This window comes from Panthera tigris, chromosome A2 (genome assembly GCF_018350195.1).
Source record: "Panthera tigris isolate Pti1 chromosome A2, P.tigris_Pti1_mat1.1, whole genome shotgun sequence".
NCBI classification, from domain to species: Eukaryota; Metazoa; Chordata; class Mammalia; order Carnivora; family Felidae; genus Panthera; species Panthera tigris.
Window position 1 is genome coordinate 30019206 of NC_056661.1, and position 19272 is coordinate 30038477.

At 39.9% G+C, this 19272-nt stretch overlaps 1 protein-coding gene across 15 annotated transcripts in view; it reads right to left on the reverse strand.

Annotated features, from left to right (window-relative positions):
• The window catches only part of CADPS (calcium dependent secretion activator), a 475617-nt gene that overhangs the window by 130820 nt on the left and 325525 nt on the right, over nt 1–19272 (reverse strand). For 13 of the 15 annotated variants that reach the window (XM_042979336.1, XM_042979338.1, XM_042979339.1 and 10 more), the window contains 2 exons: nt 11459–11595; nt 7531–7718 (listed from right to left, as the gene is read on the reverse strand). In XM_042979336.1, the coding sequence (XP_042835270.1) occupies nt 7531–7718; nt 11459–11595 (325 nt within the window). Of the gene's footprint in view, nt 1–5351; nt 5511–7530; nt 7719–11458; nt 11596–19272 lie in introns of all 15 variants that reach the window. The other 2 variants (XM_042979326.1, XM_042979334.1) reach the window with 2 other exon arrangements.

Consider the following 19272-nt stretch of genomic DNA (forward strand, 5'->3'; position numbering starts at 1 on the left):
AAGTCATATAAAATATATGCTTTGGAGGAAAGCATGTATTTCTTACCCCAGAGAGGGACCAATTTCCAAAATTGGTACCACATAGATTTTTCTCTTTGAGGAATAAGAGAAGAGATGGGTTTCTTTGCTTCTAGACAAACAGACAATTAGGCTTTGGATTCTATCCTCAACTCCCTATGTATAGACTTCTGAGTGGTCAGACCAGTAACGTGTGGCGTTTTGGTATCACACCCACCCTGGAAAGGATGTGACATCGGAAAATATGCTTTTGCTCCAGTGAATTCAACGAACATAGGATGAGGACACATGCTGAAATTTTAGAAGGGAAATTCATGTTACTTGACGGTTTGCCAGGGGACAGAAAGATTGCTCTGGTGGGATAGTTAATTCAACACATTTTACAAGATTTTATGTCTGAGTTGGAAAATCTGCTCTTCTCACGGGGAAACTTTCCTTTAGGAATGGAGTCACATGGGTTAGAATTTAGAATAATCTAAAAAGAATTCCTCCTTGGGGTACAGACTTTTACTTGAAATGTGTTTGGATTTCCTCCCACCCCTTCTCTTACAAGTACTTCCACTTAGTGAAGCTGCTGCTTTAGAATTTAGAGAGCATGACTCAGTTACATGCAAGGCCAACACCTGCTCAAAACTGGAAGGGCGACGAGCCACATATCCCTGAGTACACGAATGTCATGTGTAAGTGTGTAACATTATATCAATAACGTGGGGGCCACTGTCATCCCCCATCCACGCCTGCCTGCTACTCAAGTGCCGTATTCAGAGGTCGGTAAAACAGAACTATCCCTGCTACACAGTCCTCTCTCCCTCCTTTGGGAGGACAGAGAGTTAAAAAGCACTAGATATAATATCATAAGGAGTGTACATGTGTGACAGAGGGAGGAAGGGATAGAAAGGTGAGATTGGAGCTAAAGAGAGACATTTACATGTGCAAAAATTATGGATTTGCTCCCAGGTAGGCATTCACAAAAAAGGAATGAAAGAAAACATTATGCAACATGGCTTGGGAGTGAGGGACCAACACTGGACATGGTGTTGCTGTGGTCCACAGGAGAGAAGATAGACGCTTGAACTCAGTAGTGGCAGTGAAGAAAAGGAGAAGTGGGTGGGCTTAAGAGATACCTAAAGGCATTGATAGGGCATAGTAACCGAAGCCTTGTGAGGTGCTGAGGGAGAAGGAGGAAGCAAGGACAACTCCCATGGTTCTGCTTGGGGAAGCTGGATGGATGGAATTACTCACTGCCTTAGGGACACTGGTGGGGCAACAGAGGAGAAAAATGAGCTAACTGGATTGTTCAGTACTTCAGATCTAACCCAAGGGATCACACAGTCTCTGCACACAGGCAGCACTGTGGCTCCAGATACCTCTCCCAAAAGAATGCTGGGACATGTTTTCAAAGATTTTTAGAACTCGTGCTCTCTTACATCTGCTTGCAGACTCATTAATCTATGCAGCTTACTTTGGATTGGGGCGGTTGGCATTATGGATTTGTTAATTGCTGATACAATGTACTTTCTACACAGGCCATATGTGAAGAGCAGCACTGGCATTCAAGAAATGTTAAATAATAATGTAAATGAGAAAAATTTCCAATCCCAATAATAAAGGGATCCAAGGAACATTGACGCAACTTGCAATCATCGGAGCTGTTTGATTGCCTTGTCACTGCGGGACAGTGACCAAAGTGATGCTAATCTAAATGTCATCTAGAAAGAATACTAAAAATATTATGGTGAAAATTAAGTACTGCAACCTTAGGAGCTGATTTAAAAATTAGAAGATATAGAGATTTACATCTGTGGGTTTTATGATCGCCAAGTGCAGCCAGCTGAACATACTCACATTTTCTTTTTCTTTCCCTCTCTCTTTGAGAAAATGGGTTGTTTTTTTTAAAGAGCCGGCCCAAACTAATGTTCCCTCAATCAGCAGTTCTTAAACATTGCTACATATTAGAATCACTAGGGGAGATTTTTAAAACATGATACTTTGGCCACATCCCAGATTAATTAAATCAGAGCCTCTGTGGGTGGGGCTATGGCATCGGCCTTTTTTAGGCTCTCCAAGTGATTTCAGGGTATAGCCAAGTTTGACAACCAAGGCCTTAACTAAGTGAGATCTGAAGAACAAATGCCTTAGAATTACCTGGGGAGGAAATGATGAAAAGTCCAGAAGCCTGACTCCATCTAAGACTTGCTGAATCAAATTATGTCAGGATGGGATCTAGTATTCTCCATGTTAACAAGCTCCCTGTGTGATTTATATGCACACTACAGGGTGAGAACTACGGCACAAGGTGAAAATCAGTGGTGGCAACTCTTATGCCTTTAGACACAGGACAAGTTCGTGTAAAAGAAACAAAAGACCCAAGTAAAAAGGAGAAATTTAAGCCCATCATCTGGGAGTTTGGTTTTTTGGACTTTGTTTACAGAGGGCTGTCCTGTGCATTGTCAGATATTTAGAAACATCCCTGGCCTCTAGTCACTGGTGACAATAGTACCACCCCTTCCCTAGGTGACAATTAAAATGTCTCCAGACATTGTCAAATGTCCCCTGGGATAAAGGATCAAGTCAAGAACCAGTATTCTAAAAGATGCCAAACACGTGGATGGTTCCATATCTTCCAGTGTCTGGAATTATAAGTAGCAGTGATCTTCCTGATTGCCCAGGTGTGTCTACTTTTGATTCGATGTTGCAGATTCACATAGGCATAGTTTTTCACAAAGATGTGGCTCAGGTTTACAGAGAAAGTGGGAGAACCTGAGTCATCAGCAGATGAGTGGCCATTAATGATTTCCAACTGCAGCAGGAAAGGGCTCTCCCTCTACCTCTGGGTATGCTGAGTTATTAGTAGGTAAAAAGTTAATGATTATGTAAAAAGCTATATTTTACCTAATCTAAAGCTGCTTGTGAAATGACAACAGGAATGGCTTCTATTGTTCAGTTAAATTCAATTAAAGGGCAATTTGTTTCCATGAGTCATGATTGCCTTCTTAATCTGGGCCAAAGAATAGATAACCTTCACATGCAAGTAGTGTTCATCCTGGTTAAAAAAAAAAAGTTGGGAAAATGGTTTCCCCACACCAAAAGGTTGTTCATTAATGCTCAAAGGAGACTCTGCTCTTACGTGGTCTAAAACTCCAGATACACTCTGGCTTCCTTCACAAGGCCAAAATTACCAGGTAAGCCATATTGATTTTGGACATCTTTAGGACAAAATTAGAAAACTCTTTAGTTAATTCAGATGACTGTGATAGTATCCAGCCCGGAAATGTTGAAACTCCTCTCAAATGGCTGAATTTGGCATCTTACACCAGACACAAATGCAAGCTCCAAAGTCAGACTATGTGTTTTGAACTGGGATCACATACTTATTTGCAACAGAGTAAGTGACTGAACTTATCTGAGCCTCAAACTCCTCATCTGCTACTCATCTGCTAGATGAAACAAATAATAATATTTCCCTGGGATGTAATAAGGATAAGATGAGATAATAAATCTAAACAGCACTTCACACAGTCCCTGGCATAGAGCAAGCACTTACTAAATGGCAGCAATTATCCTTAATTTAATTAAACTTTACTTATGGAATATGACAGTGGCTTATTTAATTTGTTATTATAATCTATAGAAGATAATTTTAGAGTTTGACAGGATATTATTGGTGCTATGATACTACATGCTCATTTTGCAGATGAGAAAACTGAGGCACAGAATTAAGATACGATAATTCTGGATTTATGCAGAACAGACTCCAAACTCAGATCTTTAGAACCTCCACACGACACTGATGTAGTGCAAAGAGGAAGAGCTTTGGACTCAAGAATATCTGAGTGTGCCACTTAAATTTGTAGACATTCAGTTTCATCCTCCACAAAACGGATGTAAAAAATAACCTGAAGATGTTACAGCGAATGAGACGGAATGTATAAAAGGATAAACTGCAGAATGCTACATGACTGGTATTTGATACTATGATTTCATCTGCATCAAAACCTGCAATATACACATAGACCCTGGAACACACATAAGCTCACCAAAGTACCATTCAAGATCCTTTTGGATAGTTTTTCATGGCACAGGGCAGTCTGAATCAAGTGTGGCGGTTTGCTTTCGGTTTCAATGCCGATCACTCAGCACCTTGGACAGCACCCAGAGAGGCTTCTTAGGGTACCTACGCAGCATTCTCTGTGTGCTTTCTCACTGGCTGCAAGCTACCATTGCTTTGCAATCTGACTCTCTTTAGGGCAACACAAACAGAAACTTCACTTCACCTCCATCCTTACATACTGCAACTTTGAAAAGCAGGTGTCCACACGGAATCGGGGCTTTCTTTGACCTTCCCTATCAGACCGATACATGTTGATTGACAGCCTGCCACATTCTCTAGGAACTGAAGCTGGTATTTTCATTTAGTCTGCCTACAGGTGAACTGTATATATTTCAGGACTTAGAATTATTCCAGTGAACAAATTCATACTGAAAGCGTAAAACATACCTGCTTATGAACTTTGTGTCTCTTGGTAATGTCAGGTAAGAATATCAGTTTCAAAACCACAACAACAAAACTTTAAAATGACAATATTAATTTGTGGTGAGGATAGGGAAGGTGAGGAAGGACATAAGGATAACACTGGAAATAACTGCAAGTCTAGCTTAAAGGGGGAAAAAGCCACCAATTTGCCATTTTTATCAATTCACAATGAGAGCAGCCCTAAAGGACAAAGAGGATAAATACAATTTTAGAACTTGCAAGTGGCTTCAAGGTGACCTCATTCTATAAGTGATTCTACTAAGAGCCATTCGTTTGGTGATAGGTTTTGCTTTGTGTTATTATAAGTCATTATCTAAAGATAGCTTTGTTTCATAAGATCAATGTGGAACTGAGAAGGGTTTGCTAAAAATGATGTAGCTACTATAAATGTATAGACCCATCTTATGAAAACCCATTCTATTTGCTCCTTAAACATAATTTCAAAATTACAAAGCACGGGTTGCTTATTATGAATGACTTGGTAAGGTACCAGGTCCTTAACTAGATGCCACTAAAAAAGCAATCTGATTCACGATTCTGTTTACACATTGCTCAGTTTTTTCAATATGAAAATGTTCTAAGAGTCACTAAACACCTGACTCAAATTCGGTCCTAATACATGGTATTCTGCCCATGCCTACGATTTTCTTTTAAAGTATACCTTTGAAGAACCTTAAAGGAACAGAGACTTCAGATACACACAAAGCTTGTTGTCTGCTAAGGTGGAAGTCATGGCGTGGACGGGGGGAACGGCACAGACATTGCAAAACACAAGCCAATAGACACGTTAACTTCTTACCTTTTGGGCCCTGGATTTGCCTGGGTTTTGCAATCTTTTCTTTTTTTGGATTCCTTTTTGGTATCTTTTTTGGCCTCTGGTTCAGATGGGGAGGGAGTTTTGCTCCCTTCAGGGTCTGTATTTGGTAGCAGCCCACTAAGATATGCATGCATTTGTTGACTTTGGAGAGGGGGTGGTCGCATGGGGCATGCACAGAGTGTGGCCAGCCACAGGAGAATCAAGAGCACACATACATGCACAAACAGAAGAAAGAAAAAGAAGGATGCATCAAACAGCAAGAGCAAATGCATTCAAACTAAAATAATAAGCAAAAAAAAAAAAAAAAGATGCAAACTTGCATAAGGAAAATCGGAACTGAAAAGAAAATAAGAAATCCAAAACTGTTTCCATGACAAGATGTATAAACCTAACTGTGAATCAAGTGGCAGTCTTACAATATGAAATCCAGACAATGTGTATCATAATTCATGATGATGTTTACCAGGGAGTTTACAAAAACACTTCATTATTTTATAACACTTTCTTATTCAGTAACATATGTAGAATACAGTGTGACAACCCAGAGAATATAATGCAACTTCTCTCTCTCTCTCTTTAAAGAACTCAGTCCAAGAGGCTGTAACAGACAGTCATCAAAGTGTACATATTTATAAAAAGCAGAGTTATGCACAGATACTCCCCAGGTATCAGAGTTTTCATAAATATTTTTTATGTAAATAAAAGGTCATGTGTGGGGCTAGCAAACCTTATAACAATGGGAGGTGATGAAAACCTCGTTGCCTGTTAAAGATTCAAACCTACAATGCTATTGTTACCTAGTTCTAAATGTTGAGGTTGTATCTCATCAAACCTCCCAGCACTAGAGAGAGGAAAAGCACACAACAAATCCCACAGATATTTCAGAGTCCTCTAGCCTGTGAAGATGAAGATAACTGACGGTCTGATTTAAAATAAATGCAGCACCAACTTTTTCGGGGTTCGGAAGCCACCTAGTTTTTCCTGGATGTGCCTTTCCTGGCTACCGGTTGAGGTGGTGCTCGAGGGAACGCAGGCTTGTCTTTATAGCAATGTGAGGTTACATACATTGGGATAGTAAACTGGCTGTGGCAACGTGGAAATTTATTCCATGTCTTCAGAGCCAAATGGTAATGTTCTTAAATTATTTGCCGCTTTGCATTATTCAGAACATGGATCTTTTCCTCCAGGAGCTGGGCAACGTCTAAAGAAAGAGAGTACTTAGTGGGGAGTTAGGAGAACTGATGTTCTGGTCTTGTCTAGAAAACCTATAAAATGAGGGGGTGGGTTACACTGTGATCTCTAAAGTTCCTCCCAGCTCTATGGTTAAACTGTAAGTGTTATGAGTATCTAGCTTCCAGCTTCACCTAGCTGCTTTCAGCTCTTGAAGTGTGCTTGGCTTTCTCCGTCTGCGGGGCATTTGTACACGCTGTTCCTTTTGCCTGGAAGCACTCAACTTCTACATGTGCTTCAGTTCTCAGCCCAATATCTCTTCCTCAGGGACACCCTCCCTGCCGTCCTCACACGCCGTCTGAGCTGTCTTCCTTTATCAAATGCTAGTAAGGAATATTACTCCTTTTTTTCAGAGCCTCGCTCTCCCTGTAACCCTGCCCTTGTTCGGGGCCTTGTTTTGCTCACCATGTACGCTGAACGTATACCAGAGTGCCTGGCACTCAGTAAATAATCACTAAATATTTATGGAACGAATGATAGCAACAAGAAAGGTAAACATTTATGAGGCTCTTGCCATGTTCCAGGCATTGTGCTGAGCCCACATGCATCCTCTTAAACACCCCATGAGGACACTATCATCCCTGTTTTACAGATGAGACAACTGAGGCATGGAGGGTTCAGTTGCCATCCAGCATGTCTGCTAGTAAACGGAGGAGCCACGATTTGAACCTAGATTGGTCTACCTTCAGAGACCACTTTAGAAGTCCTGTTTGCCATTTCTTTTAAGTTTCTTGAGCGGAGAGGAAACTAAGACCCGTGTGTTCTTGTGTGTGTGTGTGTGTGTGTGTGTGTGTGTATACTACAGAAGGAACAGGAATGGATACAGAGTTAGAGACAATTCTAAAAGCAGAACAAGTCATACACCATTGCCAGTGCCTTAAAAAAAGATCTTTTTTTTTTTTTTGAGGAATACCTCTGGACAAGTGCTTACCTGTTCCCATGAACATGGGACGCACAGAAGGCAAAGCTGTAGTGAAGGAGGGTGGGGTCAATCATGGCGCCATTTTCTGCCCGTTCAAGCAAGTCTCTGAGGTAGCAGAGATGTCGGTGACACCCTCGGACTCCGTTTCGGGCACAATACTCGTCTAGGACAAACACCTGGCCAGGACTGAACCAGCCCTGTTTGGGGAATAAAGGAGAGACTTTCTTTTAAATACAGGTTTTTTTGTGTTGCTGTTTTGTGTTTTGTTTTGTTTTGTTTTGCTTTTTGGAGAGCTGCTACGGTCGGAAGTAACTAGAAAAGGGGGTTTAAAAATTTCCAGAGCCAACACTTGCTGATTTCTTCTAAAGTCCCAGCCACTGTGCTAACCGCTTTGTGTGTGTGCTGGCTCCTTTGACCCTTGGGACAGCACTATGGGGTAGGCCCTGTTTTCCCTGTTGGATGGGTGGGAAACTCAAGGGAAGACATGGAATTTCCCTAGCATCCCAGAACTAGTAAGTGGTGGAGTCTGGATTAGCAGACAGCATGATTCCAGAAACACAATCGCACTCGCTGCTCTAACACTGAACCTTACACCTTCTAAGAATGTTGGGGTGGAGACAGGGTGAGAGCTTGGTTACTGATACGAGAAAACAGTAACATGACGTCTTATATTGGTACTGTGCTTTATACTTGACAAAGAACTTTTGCTGGAGCCCCACAGCAATCCTGTGAGGTAGGCAGGGCAGGTGTATCTCCATCTCACAGATGAGGAAACAAATCAGGGCTGTTCAGGGACTCACAAATAATATAAAACAGAAGTAGCCCTGGCTTATTTCACGTCTTCTGCTTTTCCTACTCTGAAGCACCAAAGATTTTAGGATTGGTCGACATACATTTTAGGACTTTATACATTCTTTCCCTCTGAAAGGAAATCTTTTTAAAATTTTATAATGAAGATACTGACCAAACTTTGCAAAGAGAGCATCGCGACTAAGTTTTCAAGTTGTGAACCAGACAGGATACAATTAAACTCCGAGGTGCTTCTTGAACCCTGGCTTAGCATTTTGCTTTATTTTTTTCCCCTGGCAATTATTTGTTTTCTTACTATTTGCTTGCTGTATGACCAGATGAAACGCTGCTATAAAAGAGAATCTGGATGGAATCTCTGATTCAGAGCAGTTGGGAAGCATGATGGCATAAAAATTGCTGCCTCCATGATGCCCTTAAAAAAATAGATGCTCAGGAAGGCTGAGAGACTATCCACTCAAGGTCACCCGTCAGCCAAGCCTGAAAGCAAATCACTTCTTTTGGTTTTGGTACTTTTCCGAAGCAAACATAAAAATAAAAATAAATAAATAAAAATTTAAAAACCCCACAGGTTTCCCTCACTGTCTGAAAAAGGAACGTTCCCATGAAACCTTTCAGAAGCCAAAATGGTGTGAAGTAGAGAAGCAATAATCATTTTGTACAAGCGAAAAATCCTCTTTGAATTCCTTTTGGTTATTGAAAACAAGTACTAATGGAGGTCTTTTGCAAAAGCAAAGTGGCGTAAAGTGAACTTTTCGATAGTGGGGAGAAACCTGTGAACCAGCTTAGGTGGTATGTTGTAAGCCAGGAATTTAGAATTCTTTGAAATATAAATCTAATTTTACTTTGAGGGTCCTCTCTAAGTCTTTCGAATATTGCTCTCCGCCTTGGGAGAGAAGAGGCAAGAGACAGTGACAGGGGGCGGGTGTAGGCCACAGAAGTGCAGAGAGGGAGGCCTCTGCAATACTCTGATCTTGTATCGGTGATCTGGGGAATCTTCGATTGACAACACGCAGCTTAGCAATGCATCCAACGAAAGACGGCATCTTTCCTATTTCAAATTATAAGTTACTGCAGAGGGCGGGAGAGTAGTCGAGGCAGTGGGCTGCCCCTATAGGCAACTTCTTTGCCACTCCATCTGCTACCCCAAATGCTAAATCTTAGAAACAACACTGCTGTGAAAGATTAAAATATATTTTCTACGACTCAGATGACACCAAGTCTTTTGTAGATGCCAAAATAGCTGCTTTGAAAAGAGTTGAAGAAATATCAATTAGGAACTCAGTCGAAGACACAGAAAAATTTATGTATCCCTGCTGGTCGGTCTCCAAAACTAACTGAAAAAAAAAAAAGATTGTAATAATGAGAAAATGAAATATATAGAGGCAGGAGATAAGGTCCTTTTAATTGCTGTTATGTTCTGAAATTTGGGGATAATGATTAATAGACACAGGTATACAAATGCAGAGGGAAACGATTTTATGCTATTCATAATTAATTGTGGATTTTGGAGCATATTTTTAAGCCTATATGTGATTAATGCGAAGCAAGTTTCAAAATTTCACTTCTGGCTTAATTTTTTAGAGCATTTACTAACTCTTCTTAGTGACAAATCTCTTGGTGAAAAAGAAAATTGTTTTAAAAAATGATGATGTGAAAAAAGTCTTGAAAATAAAACACTTTAAAAAATTCCTCAAGAGAATAGGAATTATACATAAAAGGGAATGATTTCAGCTCAGCGGCATATTCTTACAACTTTCATGAATGCAATTTATAATTATGTGAATAATCACATAATCATAGGAAACACATTTGGGAAAAATTGCCTTGCAATGCAAGGTAAGCTTTTTTTTTTTTTTTTTTTTTTTTTTTTTTTTTTTTAAGTCAAAGTGATGTGTTCCTTTCCAATTTGGCAAAGTTCAGATTCTTCTGATGAAGTGATTCTAAACCCGAGATCATCAATGAATCTTTTATGAGACGCAGATTAATAAATTATTCCATATAATCCCGTTTCTGTTTTTAAGACTATTTTATCTACTATTTTTAATAGTTTGGCTCCTGGTTATAGGAAAAAAAACAGAATTTAAAATAAAAAGTAGTAAGAATAGATTGAAGAAATAGCGTGTCATAGGAAAGAAACACATTTCATCATATTTATATTATCGTCAATAATACGTTAATGTTAGTAAATTATATAGTATTATAATATACAGACACATTAACCTTAGTGTGCAGAGTCAGGGATGAGGCTTTTCCTCTTTGTAAAGTCATTTCGTTATGTCCCCTCACCTTTCCCATCTATAAAGTGGGATTCATATCATTTACCTTTAAGAAATGAAGTAACAATTTATGGTTTATAGAAGGAAATAAACCAGGTCTTTTTTAGGCTTCTGAATTTGATTAGTATAAAGCCCAAAATATATCTTCAGGAATCCAATAAAGACAGAATTTTTAAAAAGACATAATAGTTGTCCCTTGAATTTAAATGATTTAAATCTAGGCTCAGAGCAGGATTTCAAGAAATGTTGATGCTCTTGCTGGAGAGCTGGACTTCCAAATGTCTAAAGCACCATAAAAAATTCCCCCAAAGGGTGAAAAATGCTTCGAATACTATGACTAACAAGAAGCCGTCCAAACAAACAAATCCAAACCAGTTTAGCTTCTGAAAAGCGAAGTGACATTTATTTACAAATCATTTTAATTTTTGAAAAATAAACAAAAAGAACACATCCATTTCTGAGACCGAAGCACAGGGTCTTATCATCTGAGAAGGGGAGGGAGGGGGAATCTTAAAGTCTTAAGAAACCGAGGCAATTTTTACAAGTTCTCCACAAGCAGGTGCCAAACTCGATTACCCTCTTGGGAATATTTCTCGTGTAGCAGCTGAAAAGGGGGAAGCTTAGATGGGGAGGCTGGGGAATTGGATCTGTCTCTACTGATAACTGCCTCCCGCTCTGTCTTCTTTGGTAAGTAAAACTATCTCAACCCAGGAAATCAAGAACACATTTACCATTGTTAAAGGGGCTCTGTAACAGAGAAAAGAGCTTTCGATATAAAGGTAGAGAAATACCGCATTTAAAAAAAAATGTTAATCGTGTTTAAACTGCTGTAGACCAAAGAATATACTTGCCAGGCAAGAATAGGAATCATTAAGTCTGTGATCCAAAGTAAGGCGTTGCACCATCTCAAAGAGGGAAGCGTGGTCAAAGTTACAGGGGTTGGAAGAGATAAATTCATCCATGCCATGTTTTTGAGCTCTATCTGCGTCTGTTCATTTATACATGTAGAGAGAGACACAATTTAGAGAAACACATCACATTTTCTTTGACATTTCAAATATACAGGAATTCACTAGGCATTATGAATGCTAGCTGTTTCCCCTTTCCCTCCCACCAACATCCGCAAGATATTCTTTTTACCTCCCATTGTCAACTTGCATCACTTACTGGTGAGTTTATTGCATTTAGGCAAAAATATATTGGCATCAATATGTTTATCAAATGATCACAACTCCAGTGCATTTATGTTGTTCTTTAAAAACTAAGCACACGACCGTAACTTCGCCTGCAATTCACCAAACACTGAAAGCAGATCGGATCTTTGCTTATAAAAGCCTAGTTAGCTTTTTTAGGTTTTTAATAGATTCTGCCATTCCAGTGGTTATATCTAGAGCAATTTCTCTACAATTATTGGGATTATCTGGAAAAAGGGTTATGCTGATTTTCAGCCAAGTGACAATATTTGTATCCTCCCCTTCCAAATCCCCATTGCCAATTTGGTTTCACAAAAGATTTGGGTCCCCGCCCTCCAAAACTAAAAGAAAATAATAATAACAAAAGATTTTCATTGAAACCTGGAGAATAAGTTAAGTGGGAATTTAGTTTGTGATAGCCAAGGTCATTGTCTTATAGTGTGCTTACAATTAGCAAAGCTTATGAAAGAGACAAACAGATTTACTCAGCAAGGGCTATGATCTGCCATTTATTGTGAATTAATAGTCTCAATGTATTCACACTTTTTCTTACAGGGTGAAGGCTGCAAGCAAAACCTCCTAAGGGCTAACTAATTAATCTCAATATGTGTAACTAAAATACTCTATACTCAATCGGCAAAAGTACTCAGAATTCAACTCAAGTGAGAACAAGTAAATCCCGGAGAGGTAGGAATGAAGAGCCTACACATTAAAGGAATCAGCTCACTCCACCTCATGTTCACTCACTCTCCTGCTATGCTCACTGCAAAGAAGAAGCATCGTATATCAAATTAAGCAAGAGTTTATTCATCCCCTGGTATGCAATATTCTACCGGAAGGAAGAGGGGGGACCTGCCTGGGACCAGCAATGCTGTCTGGACAGGAGGAAAATCAATTTCTGATTGAGAGGGTGTTTGGATAGATTTTCATACATGGCCCTTTATCGCAGGCAGCTTCCCGCCCCCTGCCCCCCTTCTATGCTTGGGGTATGACTGAAAACTTGAATTTTGGTAGCAGGCTGGCTTTAAGCTGAGTATTTCTCATCGCATTATAGATTTGGTGTATCATTCAGACCTAAATCCACGGTATATCAGATGCTTGCCCTCTTCCTGTTAGATTTTCAAAATCTCTAGTCATTTTTCATAGAAGCAGCAAGTGGTCAGTGTTTGAACGGGATGTGTTGCTTATGCCCTAGACACACAGAAGCAATGGCTTCCAGAAGGCAAGTTGAAGAATGTGTATTTTAATAGCCAAGTTGCTCCATTAAGATGATAAAACACAAGCTTTTGGAAGGAATATCACCCGCGTGAGAATTATATTAGAGAATCTGAAAGAATTCTCTTTGCTGTGTTAATTGCCTCGGATTTGTCTTCAAGAAAGTGCTTTCAGTGTGAAGTCGGGTGCTTTATCTATGAGGATTCTTTTGTTGGTTGTTTGGGCTCCAAGCTGTATTTCTCCTTTTGACTCAGGATGGCTACTAAGACAGGTGGCCCGAAGTTGATGCTGGGGAAAAAGCTAGCTGCTTCTAGACTATGTCTGCGTGAGATTCCTCTGGCCCGAGGCAGGAGTCTTAAACCTGCTCCAACTTTAAATCTCCGCCCCCCCCCCAACCCCCACCCCTGCAGGAGGGCAAACCTGTAATCCAGGTGCCACCTTTCCATCCCTCAGGACAGATGATGCCCTCCCACCCCCTTTGGGTCAGTCCCAGGTCACTTTAGTCGAGGAAAAATAACAGCGGAGCGCACTAATTGCTCATCCTTATAAAAAGCCTCACCCATCTCGTGCCTCCCAATTTTAACAGAGAGATGAGGCATTTTGGCTAGCACCAGCTTCTTGCTCTCGGATTTCTCAGAAGAGGCTGCAAGCTGACAAATCGGCCCGGGGCCTTACTTTGCCAGTTTGGCTCGGCTATTTTACTGCTCTTCCATTAGGATGGCGGAACCGGTCATTGAGCTCGGAGAGAAGGGGGCTCTTTCGTAGCTGTTAAATGTAGGACACAGGTCTCAAGTCTCTTCTTCTTTATTTGTTGAGCCTCTTGAAAACTTTGCGATGAACTATTTCACCTTGCCGCCTGCCCACTCAGGAAATGCATCTGAAAAGGCAACTTGGCTCCTCCGTGGAGACCTGGATCCAGATCCTACTCCCTGCCTCCCCGATACATCACAATACAGCTTCACCGGGCTAAGTCCTGGCTTAGAGTACATCTAAAGACCAATTTTGCCTTCACTTATGTTTTAAAGGAGGCTTACAGAAAAATATGCTTAAAATCAGCCTGTTTTCCTTCTCAGAAAGCCACTCTGTCAACATAAAAATCCCTTTTCTCTTCTTCCTTTCTTTCCTCTCTCTCTCTCTCTCTCTCTCTCTCTCTCTCTGGGTCCACATGGAGATGAGCCTGGGACTCCTTTAGGAGGTCTGGACTCTAGTTCGAGCTCTATTTTTAAAGAGCTGAGGGATCCCAGCTTGTTGATCTCTGAGACTCAGTTTCCTTGGGTGTAAAATGAGCCGGATTTTCACTGCCCTTGCTGAGGTCACCTAAGCTCTTTGCACACGGTCTACATGTATAAGATAGAGCCTAACACAATGGGAGTTTCCAGCAGGTAAAACGAACAGCCTCTGGATTTTGCTTACTCAAAATCATCATGTACCCAGATTTAGCCTCTTGAGTTGTTGGTTCCAACCACTCAACAGCGCTTGAAAGGGGGACTGTCTACCATGAAATCTTTGAGAGTCTCGCTGAGCTTATTTTCTTCAGAAAAAGAGGAGTGGGGTGGGGAGGGGAGCAGGAACACTATTTTAAGGTGTCAGGGGAAGGGGTCTGATTTTTCAGCTCTGTCCCAGCAGGGATTGGGTACTTTTGTTCTCTGCTATATTCCCAGCACCTAGAACAAGCATCTCTCAGTACCTGGTACACAGCAGGCACTCGAGACATAGGTGTTAAAATAATGAATTTATTTCATCAAAATAAATAAAGTCACTCCTTCAACAAATATTTTCTATTTCTTGATTTAACGAAATGGTGATATACTAAATTCAGTGCAAACAGTTTATTTGAGCTAGGGTAACAGGTGGTTAAGTGGGTGGGCTTAAGGGGTCACAAAGACTGAATTTGAGGCTAGCCCTGCCATTACTAGGGATGTGACAGTGACGCAGACTGATTAGTGTTTCTGAGTGTCCTCCTCGTATGTAAACGGAGAATAGTGTTTGAGTCTATGGGGGGAAGGTTGCTGAGAGGTTCTGCTGAGAAGTACCTGGGCAGCTGGCACACAGTAAGTGCTCAATAAACCTTAGCTATGAGTGGGCAAATTTCTTAGTGCTCCTGAAGCCAGCTTGTTCAAAGTTTTCAGCGAGCCAAGGATGTCTCTGTATTTATGGCTAATGTTAGTTACAGGTTGTTTCTTAAACCATATTGCTTCTAGGAAGCTGGGAGCCTTCCCAGTCTCTCTGCATTGTACTTCTCCTCTGCCCCTGCACAACGAATTCACACGTCCTATCTCTGTGTTTTTGCTGGTTTACGTTCCAATTTTCCTGTGGTCAGAACACCCACATATAAGTTGAATCCCTTGCTAGATAATATGTTCCTTGAGGGCAAGTTTCTGATCTGTTCTTTCCCCCGCCAGCTCTCAGAGGAGGCAGGTCCTGAGGAGGTGTTTATTAACTGACTTATTCTGACACTTCCATCCCAGGAAACTTCCCATTGACTTTATTAAGGAGTCACACACATGGGGATTCAGATGGCATCTTGCAAATCCAAAAGTGGGAACATGTGCTGTTCGGGGGAAAAAAAATCTTATAGAAGGAAACAGAATTCTAGGTGCAGGTGTCTTTGGATACCATTCAGATTGTCTGCCTGTGTCTCCATACATGTCTAGGACCATATGCATTACATATGTTGTCTATTTTAAAATAAAACACTGCAGTGGTCCAGCTGTTCCAAATTCTGTTTCAAAGAACTTGTGGGTGCTTCCCAAGCAACACCATATAGTCATTCTTGTACTGCCCCAGTCTGTTCTCCTACAGTGCTGAACATTACAAAATAGATGCTCCTTGCAACTCCATTTTCCCCTGTACAAACAATTGGAACTGGTTGATTAAAGCAAAAAGAAAACTCCAATGCTGCCGTTAGCAACGGGAAAACAGCCCGGAGCAAAATATGAGAAAGTTACTTCCTGAATTCAGGACACCTTGGGATCGCTTCCTTTGCCAATGTTTGCCTTGTGTCAGGAGAATGAAAATGAATTCAAACATAGGGTAAGCAAAACAGAATCAGGAGGCTAAAGTGGCAGCTGAAATCTCCAATGATGTTTGGATTATCCCGTGCTTTGGGAGATACATACCAATGCTCTTTTTCGTTAATACGTGGGTTTTTTGTTTTTTGGTTTTTGTTTTTTAAGAAATCAAGGATTGGCTGCATTTTAAGAACGGACTTCAACCTTTGCCTTTTCCAGACCTGGTTGAATGGTTCCTAAGTTTTCCTTGGTCTGCAAGGGCTCCAAACGTCCTAAAAACTGGCCATGTAATTTTATAGGCTCTGCAGGTAGGGCATAATTCAACACATCTTCCAAACAATGCTACTTGTGTTCCTCCTGGGGTTTAACTGCATAAAGATTTTGAAGTCCTGTATAGCATGGGCGTAGAGATGACTTCAGACTAATCTTCGGCGAATAAAGTTGATATACCTGAGCTACATTAAGAAACTTCAAGCACTATTAATGGCATCCATGACACAAAAGCAGGCTGATGGACACAAAGACTTCTGGAAGGCAAGTACACTTTCAAGTGGAAACTAATCAAAACTTTACCCCAAGTTTGCTCAGAAACAATTTGGTTTGGCATTTAAGGAATGTTGGGAAAATTCTGGTTCCTAAAGTGATATGATTATGTGGATTTTATACTCTCATTTAATCTACTTCATTAAAATCCAAGTGACGTCACTAATTGGTGACCCTACTGGCGATGTTGTTCTTTGATCATGATGCCTGGGTTTATTTCATGTTTGATATCTGTTTCCTTTTTCTTCCTTACAATGGAAAACATATATTATTCATGATCTCTTGGCTTAATAACAAGCATATGTATGTGATCTTGTTTCAGACATACCATTTTTTAGACAAGTTTGCAATAATGTCTACCGAATAAAGGTAATTTTCTTGGACTAATGCAGCTTTCAAACCTTCATTTTATTGAGATTTTCCTATTATTCTAACAGCCAAGGGAATGAAGACAAAAGGTCATCTCTCTTTTTATTTTGTAATATTACATTTTGGAACATTTCATATGCTAGGAGAAAAAAAAGTCTGCCGTTGAAAATAATTATTGTATTGTTAATAAATTGTCTGAGAGAGGCTCCTTTCTCTAATGAATTCCTTTTATAATAAGCTAAAGGTAGCTGCTTTAACGCTGAAATTTCAAGCACAGTTATAGCTGTTGTTACTCCTGATGGATGCTAGAGGCAAGAGAATAGCTAATGTGACTCTAAAGTCATTGTGAACCCCAACTGCAAATTAAAAGGTGACTTTGTATCTTTCTTATATGGAAAATGTGTGCTTGTCATATCTGCTTGACAGTACAAGAGTGAATGTATGGTTTGGACAATAACGAACAATGACAGTAGTCAACCTCATCAGAAGACATGAAATAGAGAAATGACAATGATTGATGGCAGCTGGCTGTTTACAGATTTTTCTAAAAGAGTTTTCTTGGCATGATCAAGTAACGAGGGGATGTTGTGCCCTGACTGAGCTCTACATAGCAAGCAAAAGATTGGTCTTCCCATGCCTGCTGCCCTTGAGAAACAACTTAATTCCTTCATGGTCCCCTTGACTCAGTCAAGCTAACTTGCATGGCCAAGAGAGCATGGCTTCTCAGGAGCTATGAAGGCCCACATTGCACTTTGCGAAAATCGTGACTTTAAAACTACTATGGCAGTATACTTAAGGGGATAAACATGTGATGTTTATTTCAAGGTAATTTTTATAATTCTTTATAAGACAGTTGCTTTGAGTAAAAAGCATAGTAGAGATTTTGTCAATGATCTCAAAATGAATAAATAAATGATCTGTAATTTCCCCTGCTGTAGTTATTACATTTTCAGTGAATTTACAGAGTGCTTGATGATGTCTTTATGTTCCCTGTGACATGAGCAAAAATAAACTTTCTGTGGTTGGCTAATTAATAATGTATCTTACTGTAAATCACTGTATGACATGAGTGTGCTCAGCTGATTAATGAATAATACATTTTAAATGTGCCTGAAACACTTAACAAAGAAATGAACCTTCATTTAACATGCACTATGTAGATACTATCATGGTGTTGGGAAAATTTTTGACCTAATTGAGGGAGTCTATTCTTTTTTAAAAAGTCATTTACTTTTGCAATGAGAAGGAAAGTGATTTACAGTGTGGTTTGGGGTCATGCGAATTAATTTGGCATTGAGTTAATTCTTTAATATTGCATTCCTGCAACGTAGCAACTGCAAGTTGACAATATAAGAAGATACAGCAAAACTCTCAGTGATAAAACTATAGAAAGGAATAAAGGCAAACGACTATTTGGAAATCTACTAGGATAGCAATGCGTTGTTGTGCAAATATATGTAAATTCGCTCAGAACAGAATTCATTCAATCATCTATTCATCCATCCTTTCTTTCATTCTTTAAAAAAAAAAGTAGAGCAAAGTCCTAAATTCCCGCTATATTCACATTCTACGGTAAGCTTTTAAAATGCCTCATCAGACATTCAAAGTAAAGTAAAGTAAAGTTAAATTAAGTATCTGCTTGGAGTGGTGAAAAAAAAAAATCTGTCTGCTAGCCAGGGGTACATTTATGCAAAACAAAAGAAAAAAAGAAAGAGAGGGGTAAAGAAAGCAAATTAAAGAAACAGAAAGAATTAGAAGAAAGTACTGTTATTAAATGGGCAGGAGAAATGATATGACCTACGGTTTCTAAATCAGCATTCAGAATACTCAAGTACATATTTGCCTGCTCTCTTGACTGATTTATCTATTTCCTTCTAAGGTCAAGTCTTCCCTCAACACATCGGGTGGACAGCTTTACCTTCTATGAATAAAAGAATTGTAGATTCTCTTTCATCAGTAACTCAGCGAAGAGAAAGGTTTTTGCAAGTTTTAAAGTTTCTTTTTTCTCTTACAGGTGTATATTAAGAGAAATTAATACAAATACAAACGATGTCAAAACAGTTATTGCTATCCTTGTTCTTGGGAGTGGGGTGGCTGGCGGAGAGGCATTCGAGACCAGAGGTCCAAACCCTCGGGGGGGGGGGGGGGGATTTGTGATTCAGAAGCTTTTGTGAATCAACTATATGGACTCAATCACGTCCTTAATTTCCTGTTTTTGTGTGTGGCAGTCCCATGTATTAGAGCTCTCCTTTCAAAATTAATCCTCTTTTGGGTCTTACTTGGATCACACCCTCAAGTCAAGTACAACGACCTCTTTAGTGTTCAAATAATGCA